This window comes from Acanthopagrus latus, chromosome 10 (genome assembly GCF_904848185.1).
Source record: "Acanthopagrus latus isolate v.2019 chromosome 10, fAcaLat1.1, whole genome shotgun sequence".
NCBI classification, from domain to species: Eukaryota; Metazoa; Chordata; class Actinopteri; order Spariformes; family Sparidae; genus Acanthopagrus; species Acanthopagrus latus.
In genome coordinates, this window is record NC_051048.1 from 11,156,158 (window position 1) to 11,176,353 (window position 20,196).

The 20,196-nt window shown below is 42.6% G+C and overlaps 1 protein-coding gene across 2 annotated transcripts in view; it reads right to left on the bottom strand.

Annotated features, from left to right (window-relative positions):
• ank2b (ankyrin 2b, neuronal) overlaps window positions 1-20,196 on the bottom strand; it is a 186,512-nt gene that overhangs the window by 131,443 nt on the left and 34,873 nt on the right. Inside the window, exon 1 of one of the 2 annotated variants that reach the window (XM_037112338.1) lies at window positions 5,673-5,933. The exons of the other annotated variant lie outside the window; for it this stretch is intronic. Coding sequence (XP_036968233.1) covers window positions 5,673-5,759 — 87 coding nt within the window. The 5' untranslated portion in view covers window positions 5,760-5,933. Of the gene's footprint in view, window positions 1-5,672; window positions 5,934-20,196 lie in introns of those variants that run through there. 2 annotated transcript variants of the gene reach the window in all.

Genomic DNA, 20,196 nt, shown 5'->3' on the forward strand with positions numbered 1-20,196 from the left:
GTCCTCTGTGGGATTGATTGATTGGACTAGATGCATCATTAATGGAAGGCAATCATAAACATCAGAAACATATCTAATGTAGACTTTTCATTCTGTGGCTCGATTTAAAAGCCAATACAAGAGGCCAGCAGGGCAATAAATCCTGATGATTGCCTGTTGTTTGGCTGAAAATATGAAACCGCTGAGTCGCAGAAACGGGGGCTGAAAATCCCTGAACTCTCCGTCGGATGAAACGAAACACCTGACTTTTTCCAAACTGTCCTTGCTCAGCAGGACAGAAAGCCGGGGAACCTGAAACCTTCCTGCGCTCATCAGAAAATGAAACTTGCATCTTTGTCATCGCCACTGTCTTCCTCACCTTAGAATTAAAAAAAAAATAAAATAAAAATCTACACAATGACCAAGCAAAGCTCTATGGGTACAGTAAGGCTGTGTTTCTAACCTCCTTTGATCAGTGTGAGCGGAGAGTTTTAATTCAGGCAGTGGAAGATTAAAGTGCTTAGGGCTTTCACGAAAAAAAGAGCCAAGAACGCGCTGTATTAAACTGTGGCTTTCTACCAGCTCAAGACATTAACTCAAGTGTGTGTTTGTGTCCAATTACGAAGGATTGCATCGGCAGACATAGGCGGAACACATCGCTTTGAGTCGACTGCCCTGCATGGAGCAAAGATCAACACCGGCAGGTCACCAAAGGGTGTGTATTTCCATTTGTGTGCTCGCGTACGTGCCTTTCTGTGTGCCTATCTAAGCATGGGGTCAGGGAGCATATCAATAATTCATCCATTGATTCTGAATGCCCGCCCCCGCCGCCACTGCCAAATGCTTCGCCTCTGCTTCCGCCAACAATTTACTTCTGTACATTCAGCATTGCTGACTTGAACACCTGCCACCTCTGGGCCATTCCCTCGTTCCCCTTTCACTCTCTTTTTCTGCTAGATAAAATAAGGAAGGACAGGTACAGTGTAACATCAGCGACATCTCATTCGTGTCGTAGCACTTTCGGTGCTACTCATTCCGGTCGCATCTGCTTCAGGTGCCGCGTGAACAGGCAGTTTAACTCTGATCCGCGTCATACCGGAAATCACATGTAAACACCCAGCGTTTCCCCAATCTGGATATCATTTTCTGTTTCTCCTACCAACAGCACAGCGAGTGTATTCATTCATTTAGACAATAACGGAGACGTTAACAAAGGAGATAGAAATGGTGCCCGGGCTGTCAGTCGCACTCATTATCCCTATTTCCCAATTTCTGACAGGCAAAATTGCATGGCTAAACAGAGGTTTATAGGGAACCAAACTAATGCTGTCACAACTCTTCAGGGTCCAGTTGACATCTCATAAGAATTATGAAATTCTGGAAATTATGGTAGATTCAAACTTGAATCTAATCTCTCCCCATGATCACTTGACCCAACTTACTTTGAAATGTAACTCTAAATTTACTTTTTACCTGGGGCATTAATGGCTCTATCAGGGCTGTGAAAAAACATAGATTCGTACATTGGCTGCAATTTGTCTGTTGACCACCATGGCAGAATAGGGGGGAAAATCTAATTGTGCTTCATGGAAGCACACTGAGTAGATTTTCAATCTCTCTGGTATATGGATGGGGTTTTTTTTTGTTTTTTTTTGTTTTTTTTTGTATCAATGATGTGTTGGCTACAGGAATAGCTACGCCAGTTAACATGTATACATCCTCAATGTGTTTCCCGCACTTCTCAACACTTCCCCAGCCCATTAAAGAGGCAGACACGCCCTTAAGCAGCAGGCATTCTGCTCTATGAATGGAGGCGTGGCTACATGCTAATTGCTATGGCGTTTTGTTTTGTCTTATTCTTCAGGAGGTAAATGATCATTACCCCTGCGTTTATCACATGGTGGTAAAATTGAAAATGGATAGAATGAACCATGTTGTCTAACACTTCAAGATTCAAGATCCACACACACTCTTTTATCGAAGTTGGGCAAAGTTCAAGGAAATGAAGTGCAAGGCAGGATTGCTACATGACTGACATAGCCAAATGAGCGGGACAGCATTGAATCTGAGTGTCAGCCACGAAATAAAAACATCCCTGCATCACTAGTTTTCAAGGGTGCACCAATTGATCAGGAACCAATCTTTATCAGCCGATATGCGTTGAAAGAAGTTTGATCTGTGGAGACTCTGCGGCTCGCCTGCTGCCAAAAGCTCACTAGCTCTCCTCCAGCCAATATCAATACAGATTTTCAGGGCTTTCTTGGTCTAACCAGCACATTATATTGTATATGTGATGTCCTGCCAACCAGCAGTTTGTGACTGAGGGGATAGATGGACCGGTACCACGAGGCAGTTCCCAACGCTTAGAGTCTAGCCAGTGTTTGTAACTAACACTGACACAGTGCTGCAGAGGAGACGTAAGAAGACGCGCTCTACTGTAGTCAGTTCATTTTGCCATTTGGGATTACCAACATTTTCTGCTGGCCTGAGCCGGGGGACAACGCAATCCTGTTTGGTTGAGTCCTGCAGCTAGGGCTGGGTATCGGCGCTCAATAACTTTTAGTTATTGACCAAATAACTCGGTACCAAGTAGTATCAAAACTTCTCCAGTCAAACCGCACCTGCATTCGATCATTTTTGTACCTACATGTAGAAAAAAAATACTATTTGTACGGTTTGCCCAGCGAGTTGCTGCAAGCGTCCACCAATCCACATGATGGGTATCAAATGAAGTAGCAAAAAAAAAAAGGTATCAAATAAAGAACTTGGTGTTGGTATAACTTTGAGGGTACTAGTATCGGGACTGGTTTCGTCATTTTTTAAACAATACAAAACAGAACAGTCCTACCTGCTGCGGCAAACAGCGGAGCCAAACACAACAGAACTGTTCAGAGGAACATGAGGTGTTAAAACTGTGAACCGTACCTTAATGTGACAACACAACAAGTGTACACTAAGTAAGTCCACTGAGCATAGTTTGGAGGTGAAAGTAAACTTGAGTTTGCAGTTACTGACACTTAACATCCGCGTACGTGTTATCAATCTGAAGCAAGCGCGAATGAGCAGTGACAAAGACTGAGACAAATGAGACCGAGACGCGGAATTGTCCGTTCTACTTACTTTTTCTTTGACTCAATCAAAAATTAAACGTAATTATCTATTTCCTCTACATCTTTACAGTGAATTCACAAAGCCACTAATAACTAACAAGTATAGATGAGAAAACATCGAATCCTTCTGATTGGTGATTGGTGATCGGCCCCCACAAGTCCCTTAATATTTTCAGTTAAAGAAAAGACCGGTGAACTGAGCCGGTATCATTTTGTGACCCTCAGTTGCCTCAAACACCGAAATGCAATAAGGCTGGATTCTGTCTTTTGGTGTCCTTCTAGCCTGAGGGAGAAAGACTGGTCCGTCATATATAAGAGAGAAGAATAGAGGGAGATAGAGTCAGACAGCTGGACTAAAAAAGCCAGCACAGGCAGAAATATAGACACAGACTGAGGCCATGTCAGTCGCAATTTGGTCGCATTATGAAGCAAAGCTCTAGAAAAAAAGATGACGTCTGCTGGTCAGCATTCACGGACGTGATCAAGTACTCGAGTGGAGCAGCTGTCTGTGTTTCTTTAAACAAAAAAATCGACGGACTTTCCTTTTTTGCTAACAGTATCAACATTGATTTCTGGTGACCAAGACCATAATCTGTCTAGATTACCAAAAACAAGCACTCAATCTTAATCTTAAAAATAGATGTGGAAGAATAAATAAATGCTCATATAGATTGTGATGGAAGGCATGAGAAAGATTTTGTGTACGTCAATAGAGTCTGTTTCTGACTGTTTTGACATTTTAGTGCGAACAGTGATCTGCTGAACTGGATGCTATGCGTACGAAATCACATTTGACATACAACACTGTCCTGAGTACAGCCATGAAAGGACAAGTAAATCAATTTAATCCTGCTTTTATAGTAGCAGTATTATAGTATTTCTCTAATTATCTAATTATATTGTTAACAGCCATTTAAAGCACCTTTGGTGAACCTTTGTTGAATTGACTTTAACTATATCCTAACGAATGTGACTGTCATGGGATTGATACTGGACATTTGAGGTAGGTAGGTAGGTTTATGTTGATATTTAAGAGTTTAAAAAGTTCTGGTGAGGAAATATTGGCTAATATTACATTTTTTACGTCAACATTTTATATAATGATATCTTAAATTTGTTCTGTAGTGAGTAAAATACATAGTGCAAAGGAAAAATGTCATACAAACAGCAAGAGAGTCCATGCCAGCGGGATGTTAGGGTTGGCTGGGTGCTTCACTCAAATGACTTTCACCTGAGGGACCAGGGATCAAGTTCTATGTGAAGCCAACAGTTTGCGGTGACTGTTTCTAGCAATAAGATATTTTGAGCAAAACCATGATTTTTCCTTCACCACCAAGTGGTTTTGTTGCCTACATTTTGTACATGTGACTGGACATTGTATAATAATTAGTGCCAACTAACGAACATGTTGTTTTCATGGGCAGGCAAAGAAGTCAAACGCGACATCCGTACAGTGGACCGAAAAAATAAATAAAAAAATAATAAAACTGGCTGAAAATATAGACCCAAACAATATTTTGTTCGGTTTTGTAATATATAATATTATCAAAGCTGAAATTGTTGGAAAATTAATCAACCAATCAACAGATAATTGATCATGATTGATGATTCTTCAAGCAAAAAAAATAACTGTTATATTACAGAAGCAATCTCAAAGATGTCATTGAGGGGTTTTAAGAATATTGTGATTTTTTTCACTGTTTTCCAACATTTTTTAAACAAAAAATATCAATTGAGACTGAATAAATGCAGCCCGGAATAACATAATGGATATCAATGCATTGCAATAATGATACAAATAATAATCCAGATGCATTTGTATGGACAATGACAGCTCATAGAATTCCTTGATGTCCATGCCGTAATGAATGCTTTCAGTGGAAGATGACACAGTGGGTGATGGGTGTGTGTGTTCAGATCATGATGGAGCACGCAGACAATAACCAACAATAATATGGTCGTGGCTGTTTGAAAGACCTGCCATAATGAGGCTGATAGGATAACAAGAATCTCCTGAGAGCTCGTATCTGTGTGTAACGCGTCCAACAACAACAGGCACACAAAGAGCGAGCGGAGAGGAGCGGAGCAGGGACCCACCCTGTCGGCATGTGAGGAGCCTCCTCCTACTACTCACTACACAGAGGTGTTCATAACAACAACAACACACTGGGAGACCGAGAAGAAGAGGAGCAGAATGCAGACGAGGGAGTAATCCATCAAGGGTGGAATCAGCAGAGATGGAGAGCACCCCACTGGGAGGTGGCTTTACCCCAGGGGTTAAGATAAAGATGGAGATTTAATAAATTAATAAATACATTTTAAAAAATCAAGTCAGCACTAGCAGGAATGAAGCTTTAAAACAAACAAACAAACAAAAAAAAACTGAGAAAATCATAAACACATAAACATACTCTCCTCTTTTCCCCACCTGCTCCACCTCCGCTACCCCCAGCTGCTGCTCTCTCTCGCTGGAAGGGAATCAGGGAGCATCCCCCCCCCCACCACCACCCAACTCCCCACATCCAGCTCCCTCACACCTCTCACACACTCTTGTGCCATGTGGCTCCCAGTTCATTCAATTACCTTCTTGGGTCTCTTTCTCCTCTGCCCCAGCCCATTGAGGCGATCGCTGGGGTCCAGCCTGTAGTGGGAGTGGTTGTCCTCACTCATTCTCTCCCTACAACTTCCACTTTTGTTCACTCCAGGTTATTCCTCCCGCTGTTGCTTCCTGCACTCTATCCACTCGTTTCGTCTCTGTCTCCCTCCCTCAGTGAAACGAAGCGAGTCGACCTCTCTCCTCTCTGGTCCTCACTCTCTGGCTGTGTGGAGCGCCGAGCAGGGCGGAGGTGGGGAAGGGGGGGGGGGAGTGGTCGGGGAGGGGGAGGAGAGAAAGAGGGAGGGGAGGGAGGGAGGAGGGCGCACAATGGTGTTGCTATGGCAGCAGCTGCCACCAGTGTTTATCTGGAAACCTTGCATGGCGAAACCAAAATAGTCATCGCACGCGCATGGAAACGCACATACACACACACACACACATACACACACACACACACACACACACGCACACACTCAACAGCCACACGCATGTCTGTGAGCAGCCTCTAGCGTTCATGCATGCTTTTTAATTGTTATCCATTTCATAAGAACCATTAACTCAGAGCAACAAGACAAAGGGAAAACACTGATTTGACTTCAACACAGTGACAGATGACTCGAAAACAGGATCAAATATAATTGTCAATATAATATAACTGTAATATAACTGTTATGGGGTGTTCAAAAACAGTAAAGCCAATGAAACCAAAGGAGGGAAAAAAAAGGAATACAATTAGAACTGTGTCAAAATATTTACACGCTGATTCATAAAAAAGTTACCCACAATCATATGCTGCATAAAGATATGACTTATGGGTTAAATTAAGTAGTGCTGACATGATTTGACTAAATGAAAAATCGATGAAAACAAATCAGTGTTTGCCGTCCGACACAATTGATGTGATCACGTTTTTCCGATTTTTTACTGTGTAATTTCAGCGTTTTTTAAGAACACAACGTGAGACTTTTCTTATATTTCTCATACCTTTAACTTGTTTCTGGCACTTCTTCAGCTTAATGCTGAATTGTTTGATTTGCTTGAAAATTCATGAAAATCATTACAAATTATGAATTATAAATTATAATGACATTTTCTATTTTTCACTGCCATCGCGTCAGATACAGCCACCTGGTCTTTGGCCCTTTGCTTCTTAGTTTGACGCTGCAGATTCTAGCATAGTATTACAAAAAGGGAGAGAAATCTGAGTCAGGGTGGCTTGCTGACAAAATGAAGCTAACGAGGAAGTACCAAAAAAACGCAGTTCCTCAAGTGGCCACTAGAGGCTGACTCCAAAAGCAAGTCAGTCCCCATAAGAGCTCATGTTAAAATGTCCGACTTAAATAATATAAACATGCTTACAGCCTGGTACATATAATGGTTTTGGTCTCCATACCTAATTTCCCCCTTCATGACCAACTATACGGGGATGAATTATCCAACTCACTCGCTTAAATGATACTAAGGCTTAAAGTTGTGCATGGTTAAGGGCATGGTTAGCTTCGTAGAGTCCAGCTTGGTGGCGTTGTTTAAATAAGTAAGCTTGCTTCAGCTCCACCCAGGCTCAACCTCATGGCCCCGTTTTTATTAGTCAGGAGTGAAGTGGTGGTGCCCACATCTGGCTGCAGACATTGCTTACTTTTATAACTGTTCCGATCTAGCTGATATCTTCAAATCACTCACTCACACACTTCCATCACAGGTTCCCAGAGCCCAAGCCGACACCTCTAAAAAAGAAACTAACCAGTTACTATTTCTGTCAAAAACAGAAACGATATTTGTGTATGTAAGCTAACCCTGTCAGTCTGGTAGTATGTGATGATTGGATTTTAAGCTTATGGACATGTGAGGTTACAAAGCTACAAAAGCAGTGCCTGGTGTTTTTTGTGTCGCTGCTCTGATGTGAAACAGAGGCCAGCGTGTGTTGGATTCCTACTCTATAGATTCGGTCAATAAACTTCCACCCAGCGAGGATTACGTACCCAGACACACACGGCACATCCACACCGCCTTGTCAGTCTTTGTTGTCTGAAGGCAGCCAGGTCTTAACTCCATGTGAACCCACACACACCCCTCCCTCACGCACACGCACTTTATGAGTTCCTTTGAAAAAGCATTGATTGTCTGTATCTTAATGATGGCTCCTGGCTATGAGCTCCCAGACACAGCAGATTGAAGCAGCATCACTCTAATGGTGATGAATAATGGAAGAATTAGCTCTTCATTCTCAATCTTCATCTCACCCTTTACTCACATCCGCGCTACAATGAAATATGTAAGACATGAGACCAAACATATGATTATTATGGTTAATACATTTCTGTTAATTTATGGGTCTCTCTCTTTTTTGTCCAGATTTTCACGTGCTTTGTTTTTAGCCCGGATGACCTCCACACTCCATCTCACTGTGACTTGCATCAGTCTCTGTCTCTCTCTCTTCGCTTCACAAACACAGACACACACAGACAGACAGACACACACACACACACACACACACACACACACGTTAACACCTGCTCCGTTCAGCTGCTCTGACAGCTCCTGGTGTGTGTGAGTGTGTGAGGTGAGTTGAGGTGACTTTTAAAGAATGGACTGACATGACCTCCACTTGGGTGACAGCCAGACTGTTCAAGATTAGTTTGAGGTCCTAAGAAAATGATTGTATTTTGTGCAAACAATTGGTCCAATATACCTTGATATCTTGAGATAAATGACTTGACAGCTTTGTTTCCATGTTGTGTACAGCCGTACTGTAAAGAGATTGGAATTAAAACCCTGGTCAAAACACTTGGAAAACTAGAATTAAATCTGCCGTGAACATTCACAGCCTTAAGAGGATGATACATTGTTTTTTTGTGTGATGGCCCCAGCTATTGCTCTGATGCAACCCTGGGCCAAAATTACACTGGACCACAAAAAATTCAATCCAAATTTTGGACTGTTGTGAAATTTACTCAGCATATTCAGTGCCCCCAGAAGATTGATGGTCAATGAGCTATTCTCTAGTGCCCGCTTGAGAACACAATGTCACCTCGCTACTTTAAATATCGGATTTTTTATGGTGGTTATGCCTGATCTTTAATCTGTTTCCATTTCAAATGATTGCATCTAGAGTTTAAGGATATTCATGGTCCTAAGAGGATGATTTGTCGTGATTTTACTGATTGTTCATCTAGCTCACGCTTTCAGAAAAAGTTTCCACTGCTACACAAGAAAAAATCTATATCTTATGTGCAGGTCACCATGATATATATATGTATCAAGCTTATTCATGCTCCTCAGAAGATAAACCCTGCTTTATTTTTATTTTGGTTAATATAGTTCCACCCTAAAGGTAAAGTGTCAACACTGTGCACGAGGCAGTGAACATTAATCAGTGAAATTTACTGATGATACTCCTGGTCCCCAGACGATCAACCCTTACATTTGATTAATATAATAAGAAAATAATTGTTAGTTGCATCTCCACCACCTGCCTTTCAAACTTGAATCCTTCGCAAATGTTCAGTTTCAAATGTATTACTACCATATATGCGTATCTATGTGTGTCAACCTGTTACTGGCGTCAGTCTTGCCGATGTCAGGCGGCACACCTGCTGGTGGTGAGGAGGGAAGGATGGAGACAGGGAGCAGATGGAGGAGGGACCGAGAAGCAAGGAGGAGGACAAGAAAGACAGCCAGTGGGATGTGTTGGGGGTTCTGCTGGTGTTCATGTGTTGAGCTGGATCAAATCAACTCTCCTGACCAGACCAAACTGGACTAGACCAGACTTAACCTGCCCGAACACTGTCCCGATGATCAAACACAGGCAGATATGTTAATTGTACACCTTATTAGTCCTGCACCATCTGCAGCGACAGACTTCACATTTACATCTTCTTGAGGTCCAACAGATAGGAAACATTCAGTCAGTGTGGAACACTTCACTCCTCTGTAGCTGTACAGAGTGAGAGAGTGTCCATCACACAAAAACTGCTTCTTCCTGGACAACAGTGCATCGTCAGTGGCGACTTCAAGCTACATTAGAGGGAGCCACCAAAAGTTCAGCCGATGAAGTCACCACAAATGTCTCAACAATGCTGCTTTTCCGCCACCAAATCACACAGCTTTCCCGTAACGGATTGCCTGCTGTGCCTGCAACCCTTCTTTCAACTTAATTTGCTGAAAGAGAACTTTTTCCATCGAGCACTTTATATGTCACTCAAATCCTTGTCTTGCTCGTTGTGATAAACCACATGATAATTATCATAATCACCTCAAGCTCAGTTAAAAGAGATCTGCCTTTCACATATAAATATATGTTGCGAGCAAAACTAGATGTCTTAAACAAAAAAAAAATGTTAAAATGCTGTTTAGTGTAAAGTGCACTTGAGATAAGTTCATGGAATTTAAAAGTCCAAAGGGATCATCCTCTGAGGAGTGTGAATGAGCTGAATTTCACACTGCCCACTGCAACTTTGGAACTTCCAGTCCTGGGAGGAGAGGCTAGAGATCCAGGATGGGAGCCATACTAGCCCAGCTTAGAAACCAGAGACCCACATCTTTACAGAGACCTGTCTTAATACCAGTATTACAAGAATATCGCTATTGTGTGGATAATACAATATTATAATATCGTGTTGATAATCCAGGCCAGAACGTCACTGTCAAAGATACTCTGTTCAGTCAAAGTTCCTTTGATATCACAATAATATCGGCATCGCGCAGTGCAGTGAAAATCTGACAGTGTCCTAAACTGGACAACTCACACAGTAACTGCTTGTATTAGCTCAATGGGAAAACACACATTTTTGTCACAAAATCAGTGTACTCCTCATCTGTGAGAGCACTTCATCAGATGGTGAACACACTTCAGGACTTCAGGAAGCATTTGGTCTCTGAAGATTAAGAGCACTCATGAAAGAGGCTTCTTCAGTCCTGTATGTAGCAGAGGACAGTTTTAGAGCATTCCTCCTGCTGATAATGCAGAAGCCATCCGCTGACATATAGAAAGACACTGTCACATTAACAAAAGTTCATAAGACATTACAGGATATGCTCCTGACTTGGACATTCATGTGCTATTCCTACACAGGTGCACAGCACAAAGCTTTAATAGGTTTTTTTTTTTCACTGCAAACACAGCTCAGGAGAGGTCATTAAAATCTAACAACAGCAATATGTTTGTTCAAGAAAACAGAACAAGACATTCCAAGTAGCATGCCAACAACACACACCCAGTCAACAACCTTTTTCTATCAGTGAAACAGCAGTGTCAGCCTCTGGTGTTAGCAGAAATCAAATCTCTATTTCTTAAAAAGCCATTCTGGTGTTGTATTAATTTCCCTTATTTCATTGTTCCTGTCATCAGACACAGGGTTGACACAGTGGAATAGGCAGCTGACACTGGCTAATGCAATCTGCTGATGGTTTTTTTTTTGTTTGTTTTTTTTGTCCTTCACAGTGGTTACAGCCTTTTCTTCATTGTGGGTAGTCAGCCACACAAGTAGCTCAAAAGAGGCACATTTTCAATTTACAACTTGAGCTGATATAAAGAAAGCTCTATGTTTGAGTAATATCCTTAAAGTCTCTTCTCAAGAAGAAGTTGTAAAGACAGTATATGAAGAACAGAAAACAAACACTTCCACCCTCACAACTGGCCAAGAGACTAAAAATTCCATTTATCTATTGAATTATGGACAAAAATCCGAAACTAACTACTGCAAATCTGTGAAGATGTGGGCAAATATGAGTGTGCACGAAAACAGGACACTTAACACAGGGCAAATAAGGAAAACTGTTGGAGAGGTTACTGCTCATCATATTAGCAACAAGCTAGAATAACAATTTTTGCTTGATGATAAATATCTCACAAAACTCTAACATATGTGAGCACGAACGTTTTTTTTGTTTTTTTTTCTGTGGTCAAAATGTCCCATTGCACACTCAGAATGATGCACTAAGTGCAGAAACGAAGAGTGACTGGAGTGACCAACAACTAGCCCATATCATATTGTATTAATGCAGACCTGAAAATATCTGGACCCGTCCTTTAGAGGGGGATTAATAAAACATTATTGTCGAGTGCGTTACTGAGTCTCACATGTATTCTGTATATTTTATACTATGCTATACTATATTAACAGGCACTAATATTGACCGGCAGATGTAGAATTTGGCGAGCCACATGGATCCACGCCGGTCACACGGCTGCATCTCCAAACAGGTTGAACGAATATGGAATCGAAAATATGCACCCGACAACAAAGCTTTGTGGAAGCTTAACCAAGTGAGCGCACCTCGGCCGGAGAGCTTGTGTGTGTGTGTGTGTGTGTGTGTGTGTGTGAGAGAGAGAGAGAGAGAGAGAGAGAGAGAGAGAGAGAGAAGCCAAAACAAAGAGATTCTCTGTTGTACTGCTATTAAATTTAAACACAAAGAAGGAAACCAAGATTCTCCACTTTATGACCCGAAGAAGAAAAAGTCTTTTCAAACTGTTTCCCAGACCAACTCTTGCACACACAGTATTACACACACACACACACACACACACACACACACACACACACACACACACACACACACACACACACACACACAGACACTGACCTGGCCTGACATTACTTCCATTAAGAGGAAAAGGCCATCTTACACACTCATACACAGCAAGACAAAAGGAACTCCCACATTCCACATCTCTCTCTCTCACTCTCTCTCTCTCTCTCTCTCTCTCACACACACACACACACACACACACACACACACACACACAGTCATATATAAAGGCTTCCCAGTGCAATCAAAGTGATTTAGCAGCAAACGGCTCCGAGTCCCAACAAGTGACTTTGAGTGATGTTATTGTGGATGCCGTCCGTCACACTTTAACAAATCTTTGGAGAAAAAAAAAACAAATCTGCTCCGACGTGCCCGCACAAGAGAGAAGAGCAGGGGAGAAAAATATCAGATTGAAAACAAACTAACCCAAAAATTATGTTAACACAAATGTAGGAAAAACACAAAAATCTCTTCTTTTTTTCCTAGTTTTATCATCAGTGGATCTGGACTGACTTTCTTTAGATCTTTACATGAGACCAATTCTCACTGTCTCAAAGTCTGTGTTGCTGTCCTTCGGTGATACTTGGAGTGTTCTTGAAGAACAGGGGGATTAGCGGTTAGGAGAGGCCATCATTACGCACGAGTGTGGATTACTAGAAGGGGCAAGTGGAGCAAGTGCCCCGGGGCCTCAAACCATAAAGGCCTCCTGATAATCCACGGTTTCCCACAGCCCGGCCTCACCAGGACTTACACTCACACAGGACAGTTCTCTAGCATAGTGTGTGTGTGTGTGTGTGCATGTGAGTGCGTGTGTGTGTGTGCATGTGCGCATGTGTGTAGCATGGTAAACAGCGAGGTGTGGCAGTAATGTGTTTTACATATTTCTGTATATATGTGTTAACAGTAACCTTAAGGAGAAAACCTTTTTTAATGGTGCTATATTTAAATGTATAGGCTAAATTGAAGTTAAATTGACACCTTCACATAATAACACTAAACTAATAAAAAAAAAAAAAAAATATATATATATATATATATATATATATATATATATATATATATATATATATATATATATATATATATATAAGAAATACACACAGCCTGTATTCAGGAACTGTGCCTTTCAGGACTCACGTAAGTTTGTGATGTCACACCAGGACAGTCAACACCCTTAGCAGTGCCTCCAGTAGGGCCTCGGTCTGAATAGAGGTGCTGCAGGAATGGCCAGTATGAGAAAAATGATGTTTGTTTAACACTGAAGCACGTAAACATTTTCCAGTAGACGCCCAAAACTGAAGTTTGAACCTGAAATGAGTGTTTGAATGAAAATGCTCTCTAACCATACAGCCTCAGCCTAATACTTAACAGCGATAAGCTAACTGTAATCACTCTCATCTCCAGTGGCAGTGGGCTGGAAAGCACAAAGGTAAAGTTAGCAACGTCTAGTGAAGAAAGCTACATCTAGCCTGGCAGCTTAAATAGGCTATACAGTAGGTGATGATAATATGTCGGGGCTGTGTGAGTGTCAGCTTGTTGCTGAGGTCTTTACCCACCCCGAATGGTGAAAAGCCTTATAATTCCTCAACAAATTATAAAAGATTTGGCCATGGTCGCTGAATGTGGAAACACTGACTCAATAATCAGTTTGAAAAGCGCTGGCACTGAACACTAAAAGACAGTTGCAAATGATCCGTTTCAAACCTTCAGCTTTGCAGTCGGCGAAGGCTATGATGCGGAAACCTCCTTAGGCCTTTCAGAAACAAAAAACAATAACTGGGTTCATTATAAACAGCCGACCATCATGAAAATATCCCTGTTCTGCATTTTAATACCCGATCCCTCCTTTGTACCCCCACCCTTTGTACCCCTCAGTGAGCCACGTGCCCTGTCAGCTGGCTGCCTGCCAGGTAGAGAGGCAGGGGGGCATGTGGCCAAGCGCCAGGCCCTCTGAATATTTTATGAGGGGGAGGGGGGGGTTGAGGATATCAAGGGAGGGGTAAATGAGGGGGAAAATGAAACGGAGGGAGGTTGTCGGGTAGTGATGGTAAAGAAGAGACGAGGAGAGGTCTTTGAGTCTGACCAGCAGAAGAGAAGACTCTTGGCTCCACTGGGACATGATTGAGATTGAAAATGATTTCGCTGAGGCTTTCTGTCTTTGGTGCTCCCAACACATCCTGGATTATGAGATGGTCTAATCCTCCACAGGTTGCAGAGCTCATTGAATAACTCTTTACAGGTCCTGAGGTGAGCACTTCAGAGAAATGTGCTCAGCAAGAAAAAACCCTCCTCACCCGTCTTGTTATTCCTTCTCCACAGGCTCGCAACCACTGTCGGAGAATGATCTTTTCGGTTTTGTTCTGTACTAAGATGGTGACCACAGTAAACATTACCAGCCACACATTAGCATGTCAACAGAGCCGTGAGCATGGCTAGGCTCAACTCCTGGCTTATTATGCCAAGTCGATATGGCTAATATGCTAGCAATCAATTCTCTGTATGCACATCCAGCAGACACCAAGAAACATCAACATTCATTTAGAGTCATGTTTGTGTCCACTGGATGGATGTTCACTCTCCCTTTTTTCTTGTCTCCGCTCGATTGTTATTAACTCCTGAGACAAATGTCCGCCTATTCAGCAGCTAAATGCTCCACTATGTTAGCCTGCTAGCCTCTGAATGTGTCTGTCTGCTGTTTGGTGCTGAGCACGTAGTGCACAGTGGGTATGTACAGTTAAAAAAAAACACAAAAAATTAACAAAAATGATCAACAAAATGTAAAGAAATAACAGTTGTATCAAAGATGTATATGCGTTCATGTTGCAGATACCTTTTGAAGTTAGCATGCTAACTAGCCAGCAGTATAAACACCAACACTGCCATGGTGTTCTGAGCTCCCAGCCCAGCTAGCTGAGCTAACTAACAGCTACTGTTAGCAGCACCTAGCAGCTACTGCATCACAAACAGATACAAATTGGAGTACGAATTTGGCGGTTGGTAATTTCTTACCTAACACACCTTTAAGTTCACTCAACAGGCCTAGTTTATAGCTAAACAAAAAAAATTAACAATAGAAAAATAAACTAAGTGTACTATAGTCTTAAACTGAACTTTTTTTTAACTTATATTCGATTACATTTTACAGTTCTATACAGAACCCCGACTCAACTCAAGGTTGTGATTTTTACTGTGTGCACAATAAATACCAAAGTTCTATACACTGCACTGTAAAGCACCGACACACTCAACTCACACTGTAAGTAAATGAGACAGATGTTAACGCCATTGGCTGCAGGGTCTAATGAGGCTATCGGCAGCTGCTGATGACCTGGACAGGACGGTGCTAAAAAAAGCAGCGATGAGGGATTGATCGGGCCAACGGGCGGATCCATAGCGTGACGATGTAGCATCTGATCCGGCCTCCGATTCTGCCGACCAGGCAGTTGTGACCGATGACGCAGGGTCAGCTCGGCCTTCTATCGATCCGTCTCGGAGGAGACGGTGATGACAGTGATACCCTCCTGTCATTCTTCTCTCAAGGTTTTGATTGGCACACCCAAGCAAATCTGAACTCAGTGCAGTTTTTCTGAGCTTATGTGGCAACATTAACATTTGCTCATATCAGTGGGAAGGTATTTCCAGTCTGGATCAGTTCATCTCCCAGTAACTATTCTGAATAATTAATGATTTCTAGATCTAATCTTCACAACTACATAACTGTCTTTGCTATGATGTCATCCATGTTCTGGAGAACAGTATATTCTTTGATTTACTCCACTCTGGCTCCTGCACTTGACAGACAACTAGTGTTATGTCACCAGGCTGGTGATATACAATGAGCGCATTCATTGCTCCTTGACAGACTGACATGAAACAGCGCTGTGCGAATACATGCGGCGTGTGTGCTCTGTGCATCTCCACCTGGACTCCTGCTGAGCCACTTCCTCCCAGTGGCTCTGGAAAACAGCGTTGCTATAGTAATTGTATCCAAGTGAATAACCATGGCAACCGGAGAGATGCTTTTGATGGCACAGTGGTGGCTGGTGCTGTTTTTTTTTCGGCGCTGGAGATCAAACAGGCTTGATTTTGTTAGAGGAGGAGAGGGAAGGGAAGACAGCAGGGAGTGGAGAGGGAGAACAGGGAGACAAAGGAGTAAAATAAAGAAGGGTAGATGGGACGTATGTAGTGAAGGAGAAAAAAGAAGACAGAGAATGAACTAAGAGGGAGGTAGCGGTGAAAGCGCTGCCACACTCTCCAAATCCCTCTTGCCTAATAATTACCCGCCGGGGGTATACCCTGCAAGTAGAGCAGCACCTGTTTCCTGGCTTGGAATCAGACGAGGCGGTGATAAGTAGCTGTTTCACCCATGCTGTGATAAATTTAATACACAGCCTAATTAGAGCCAATGGCTTCCAAAGGAGCCAATTCCGTCTCAAGTAACTGTTCCTTCAGCTGGGTCGACAAGATCACTGATTTAACTTTCCACTAATTCTCAGGGAGACTGCATTGTGCTCTTTTTGTACCTTACAGCTGTGTCTGAGGCTAACACCCAGACAAGGATTACAGCAGTTTTTCAAATTGTAATCCATGCGGTCTTTGAATCACTCACCCGTTTTCATTTAATCAGTGGAGAGAAATACCGTCAGAATCCAAATCGGAAATACTTAGTTCCTCTCTCAGGGGAAGTTGGTTACAATCAAGTAATGTCTAATGAAAGGCGACATTTTGAACTAAAGTCTGCGTGTCACCTCAACTCTGTGGAATGTTTTAGAAACCTTGAGCTCATTGTTTTGGTTTTATGGCCCACAACTTGGACTGATGATGTTTTCCTGGGGGGGGCGGGGAAATGACAGCACAGTATACCTCCTGAGCACCAAACAGCAGGCTGACAAAGTTGCTGTAGAACTGCACTCTAGCTAGTGTACACTGTAGGGGTCAACAGGTTATCTCCCTGGCAGATCGTCAGCTCCGACATACGGCATTTTGCCCATTGTCTGTCATCAGTGTTTTATTTTTTCCGATTGCCAATAAGAATTAATTAATTTGAAAGTGCAACGCGTTTACCCTGCTGCAGCCTCTGACTCTCCGCCTGCATTCACTTCTGCGGTCTCGCTTAATGTCCCGCCCACGACGCTATCTGGTTGGTTACACTTCACGTGAGCAATACCCAATCAACAGATAAGGCTTTTTGTCACAGATGGTTGAAAAGCTCAGGTGACGGGGCTGCATCACGATCCCCTGCACTGGAGTTCCAAAAATACCACAATCCTATGATGTGTTTCCACTGTGGGGAGCACGCCTAGTTTCCAGTTACACCACTGAAAATGGCTGAATTTTGCTGTTTGTTGTAACATTAAGTTGAGAGTAATTAAGTTAACATACTTGATCCAGATCTCCACATCTCATGAGAGGTGTTTCCTGAGACGACACAGGTTGTCAAACAGTTGATAAGAAAAAAAGCCATTTTAGTGGCAGAATATTCGAAAAGATACATGGCTTAAGAAAAATGGGTCCTATATTTAGTTTAGGGTGAAAGAATTGGTTATTATCTGTGCTCATGTTAACTTCTCCCATTAGAATGAAGAGACTCAGGACCCGCCGCTAGTCTTTTTAAAGGGCGGCGCAGTGGCAAACCCATGTGATACAGGGCAGGAAATGACTTTCATCTCGTGTCTGAACCGTGTCCTGTTAAATTTAGGCATGAGCAGTGAAGATTGGTTTGGGTAAGAATATCAGGGTAAGCCAATCAGGGGAAGAGTAGGGCGGGTCTTGCCAAGAAAAGCAGCCTGATCCAAAATAGCGCTTCTCAGGGCTTTGTTAGCTTAAAGCTAGCACGCAAGCTAATATTTGTGATGATGCTCAAAGGCAGCTGCTAGGGTTTGAGTTAGAAATGAGCAGTGACCATGTAATCAGAATCTGTTCATCATTTTACTTATGAAACAGCATGTGAACCCCTCCTGGATCACGATGGCTGAATGGGTTGTGTACAAGACTCGGAATCAGTAGATTGGGGTTCATATGCTGTTCACAACTTGTGCTGCTCACTTATTAGTTTTTGTTTCTTTTTAGTTTTCTGACATAGTTTGATTAGGTTAAGGTTAAGGTTTTTTTTTTTTTTTAATGGTCTGGGTTTAGACAGACCATTTCACAATGTTGAACATGTGTTTGTTGGTATGGATTACTTTGTCAATGTGCATATTTTTCTGGTCTTTTTCCCCAGAGTTACTAAGCTAGGACTGACATTAGATATTAGATATATAATATCAAATATCGAACAGCTGTGAGGGCATAATCAGTCTTTTATTTTGAAAAAAGGCAGCTTTGAAGGTTACCACAGGTTAATTGGCCTGATGAAGCGGCATGCACGCAGCACGTTAGAATACAGACATGGGCACTCACAAAATTAGGGGTCTCACCTCCACGCTATTATTGTTAATTTTTGCTTAGGGCCAATACAAAAACATGATTGGTCTTTTTCAGTGATGGACCAACAGCACCATACATTATGATGTTCCAGTAACAATGCCAACACAGCGATATCAGATGGCATGTTTTCCACAGGGCTGGCCTTGATAGTAACACTGGACTGGACTCCCAGGTGAAACCTCTGGTGGCTTCATATGTGAGTAGACCTCGTGGTTTCATTCTTAGATCTGTGTTGTTCCTCTGAAAAATGTAAACCTGTTCCAAGATCCCAATATTTTTCTGACAGCTTGTGGCCCTTTATGTGATTTGCTTGCAAACTCTAGGACAAAGAATGAGACAGAAAATGATTTTCTTAATCCTCGCCGCCCCCTCCACCCTCCATGTCCTCAAATCCAAATCCACAATCTGCCCTACTCGTGAACATGATCCATACCCAGACAGGCAAAAAAAAATAAATGTTTTTTTCGGACCTTGAGCCACGGCAGAGCTCTCAGCGTGGACGCGCTCCTGGACTAGTGTGTCTTAATGCTGAACGGATACAAATAATTCATCTCATATTTACTGTACTTGTTTATCATCTAAATCAGATTTTACATTGACAGGTGGCGCTGCAGCTGCGCTGTCAGACCTTCGGTGGTGAAGAACCCTCATCTGTCCCGTCTCCAAGGAAACCCCTTGCATCGGTGTCTGTCTGTTGTCAGGGCAACAGGGCAAAGGGGAACGCCGGAGAGGAAAATAGCGATGGAGACGAGGGGGCCGGAGCGGGGACGATGTGGAGACGACAAAGACAGGCGGGGCCGCAGACGATGTGTCAGCTCAGACCTGATGGTGATGTCACCGCTGTTATAAATGTACATGTCAGACTAAAGGAGCGGCGAGGTGCTCTGCATGTATGACTATGATTTTGGCTCCACAAAAGGGTTTTCGATGCGAATACTGCAATCAGATGGAACTAAAATGGCATCATTCACTGGAGACCCAGTTCTTGTACAAAAAAATATATCATTCCCCTGTAATAACTTTCATAGATTTACTGTTCCGTGCTCATTTATCTTGTCCCTCGTTACCCCCCCCCCCCCCACCCCTCATACCCCACCACCGCCGTCCCCAGTCATGTGTAAAACAACTTCAGGAGCAGCAATTGGAAGAAAATGAGCCCACGCTGGCCTAGTTTCACAGAGCTGAAGGGCCAAAGACTGGAGAGCAGGAAAAGAGATTATTTTTTCTGTGCTAATTTATGCTGTTCATCTACTCAGCTAAATGCTATCAGGAGAGAATCTGAAAAATGAACACGTTCTCGACGAGCTCCCACCAGTCACGCCAAGCCTAATTTGTTTCTTTACTGCCAATAAATAACCTTAGAATCATACTTTATCATAATTGTTTAGGACACATACACATGTAGAGGAGGCATGTGAGGTCTGAAAGCATATTGGCATTTAATTCAGGTATTCATGTTTACATACACTGTATAAATCAGGCTGTGGGCAAATTAGAGGAGCCGCTAAGCCGTTTTGAAGGTACAGCACTGCGTAGACACAGCTGACAGGTCTGTAA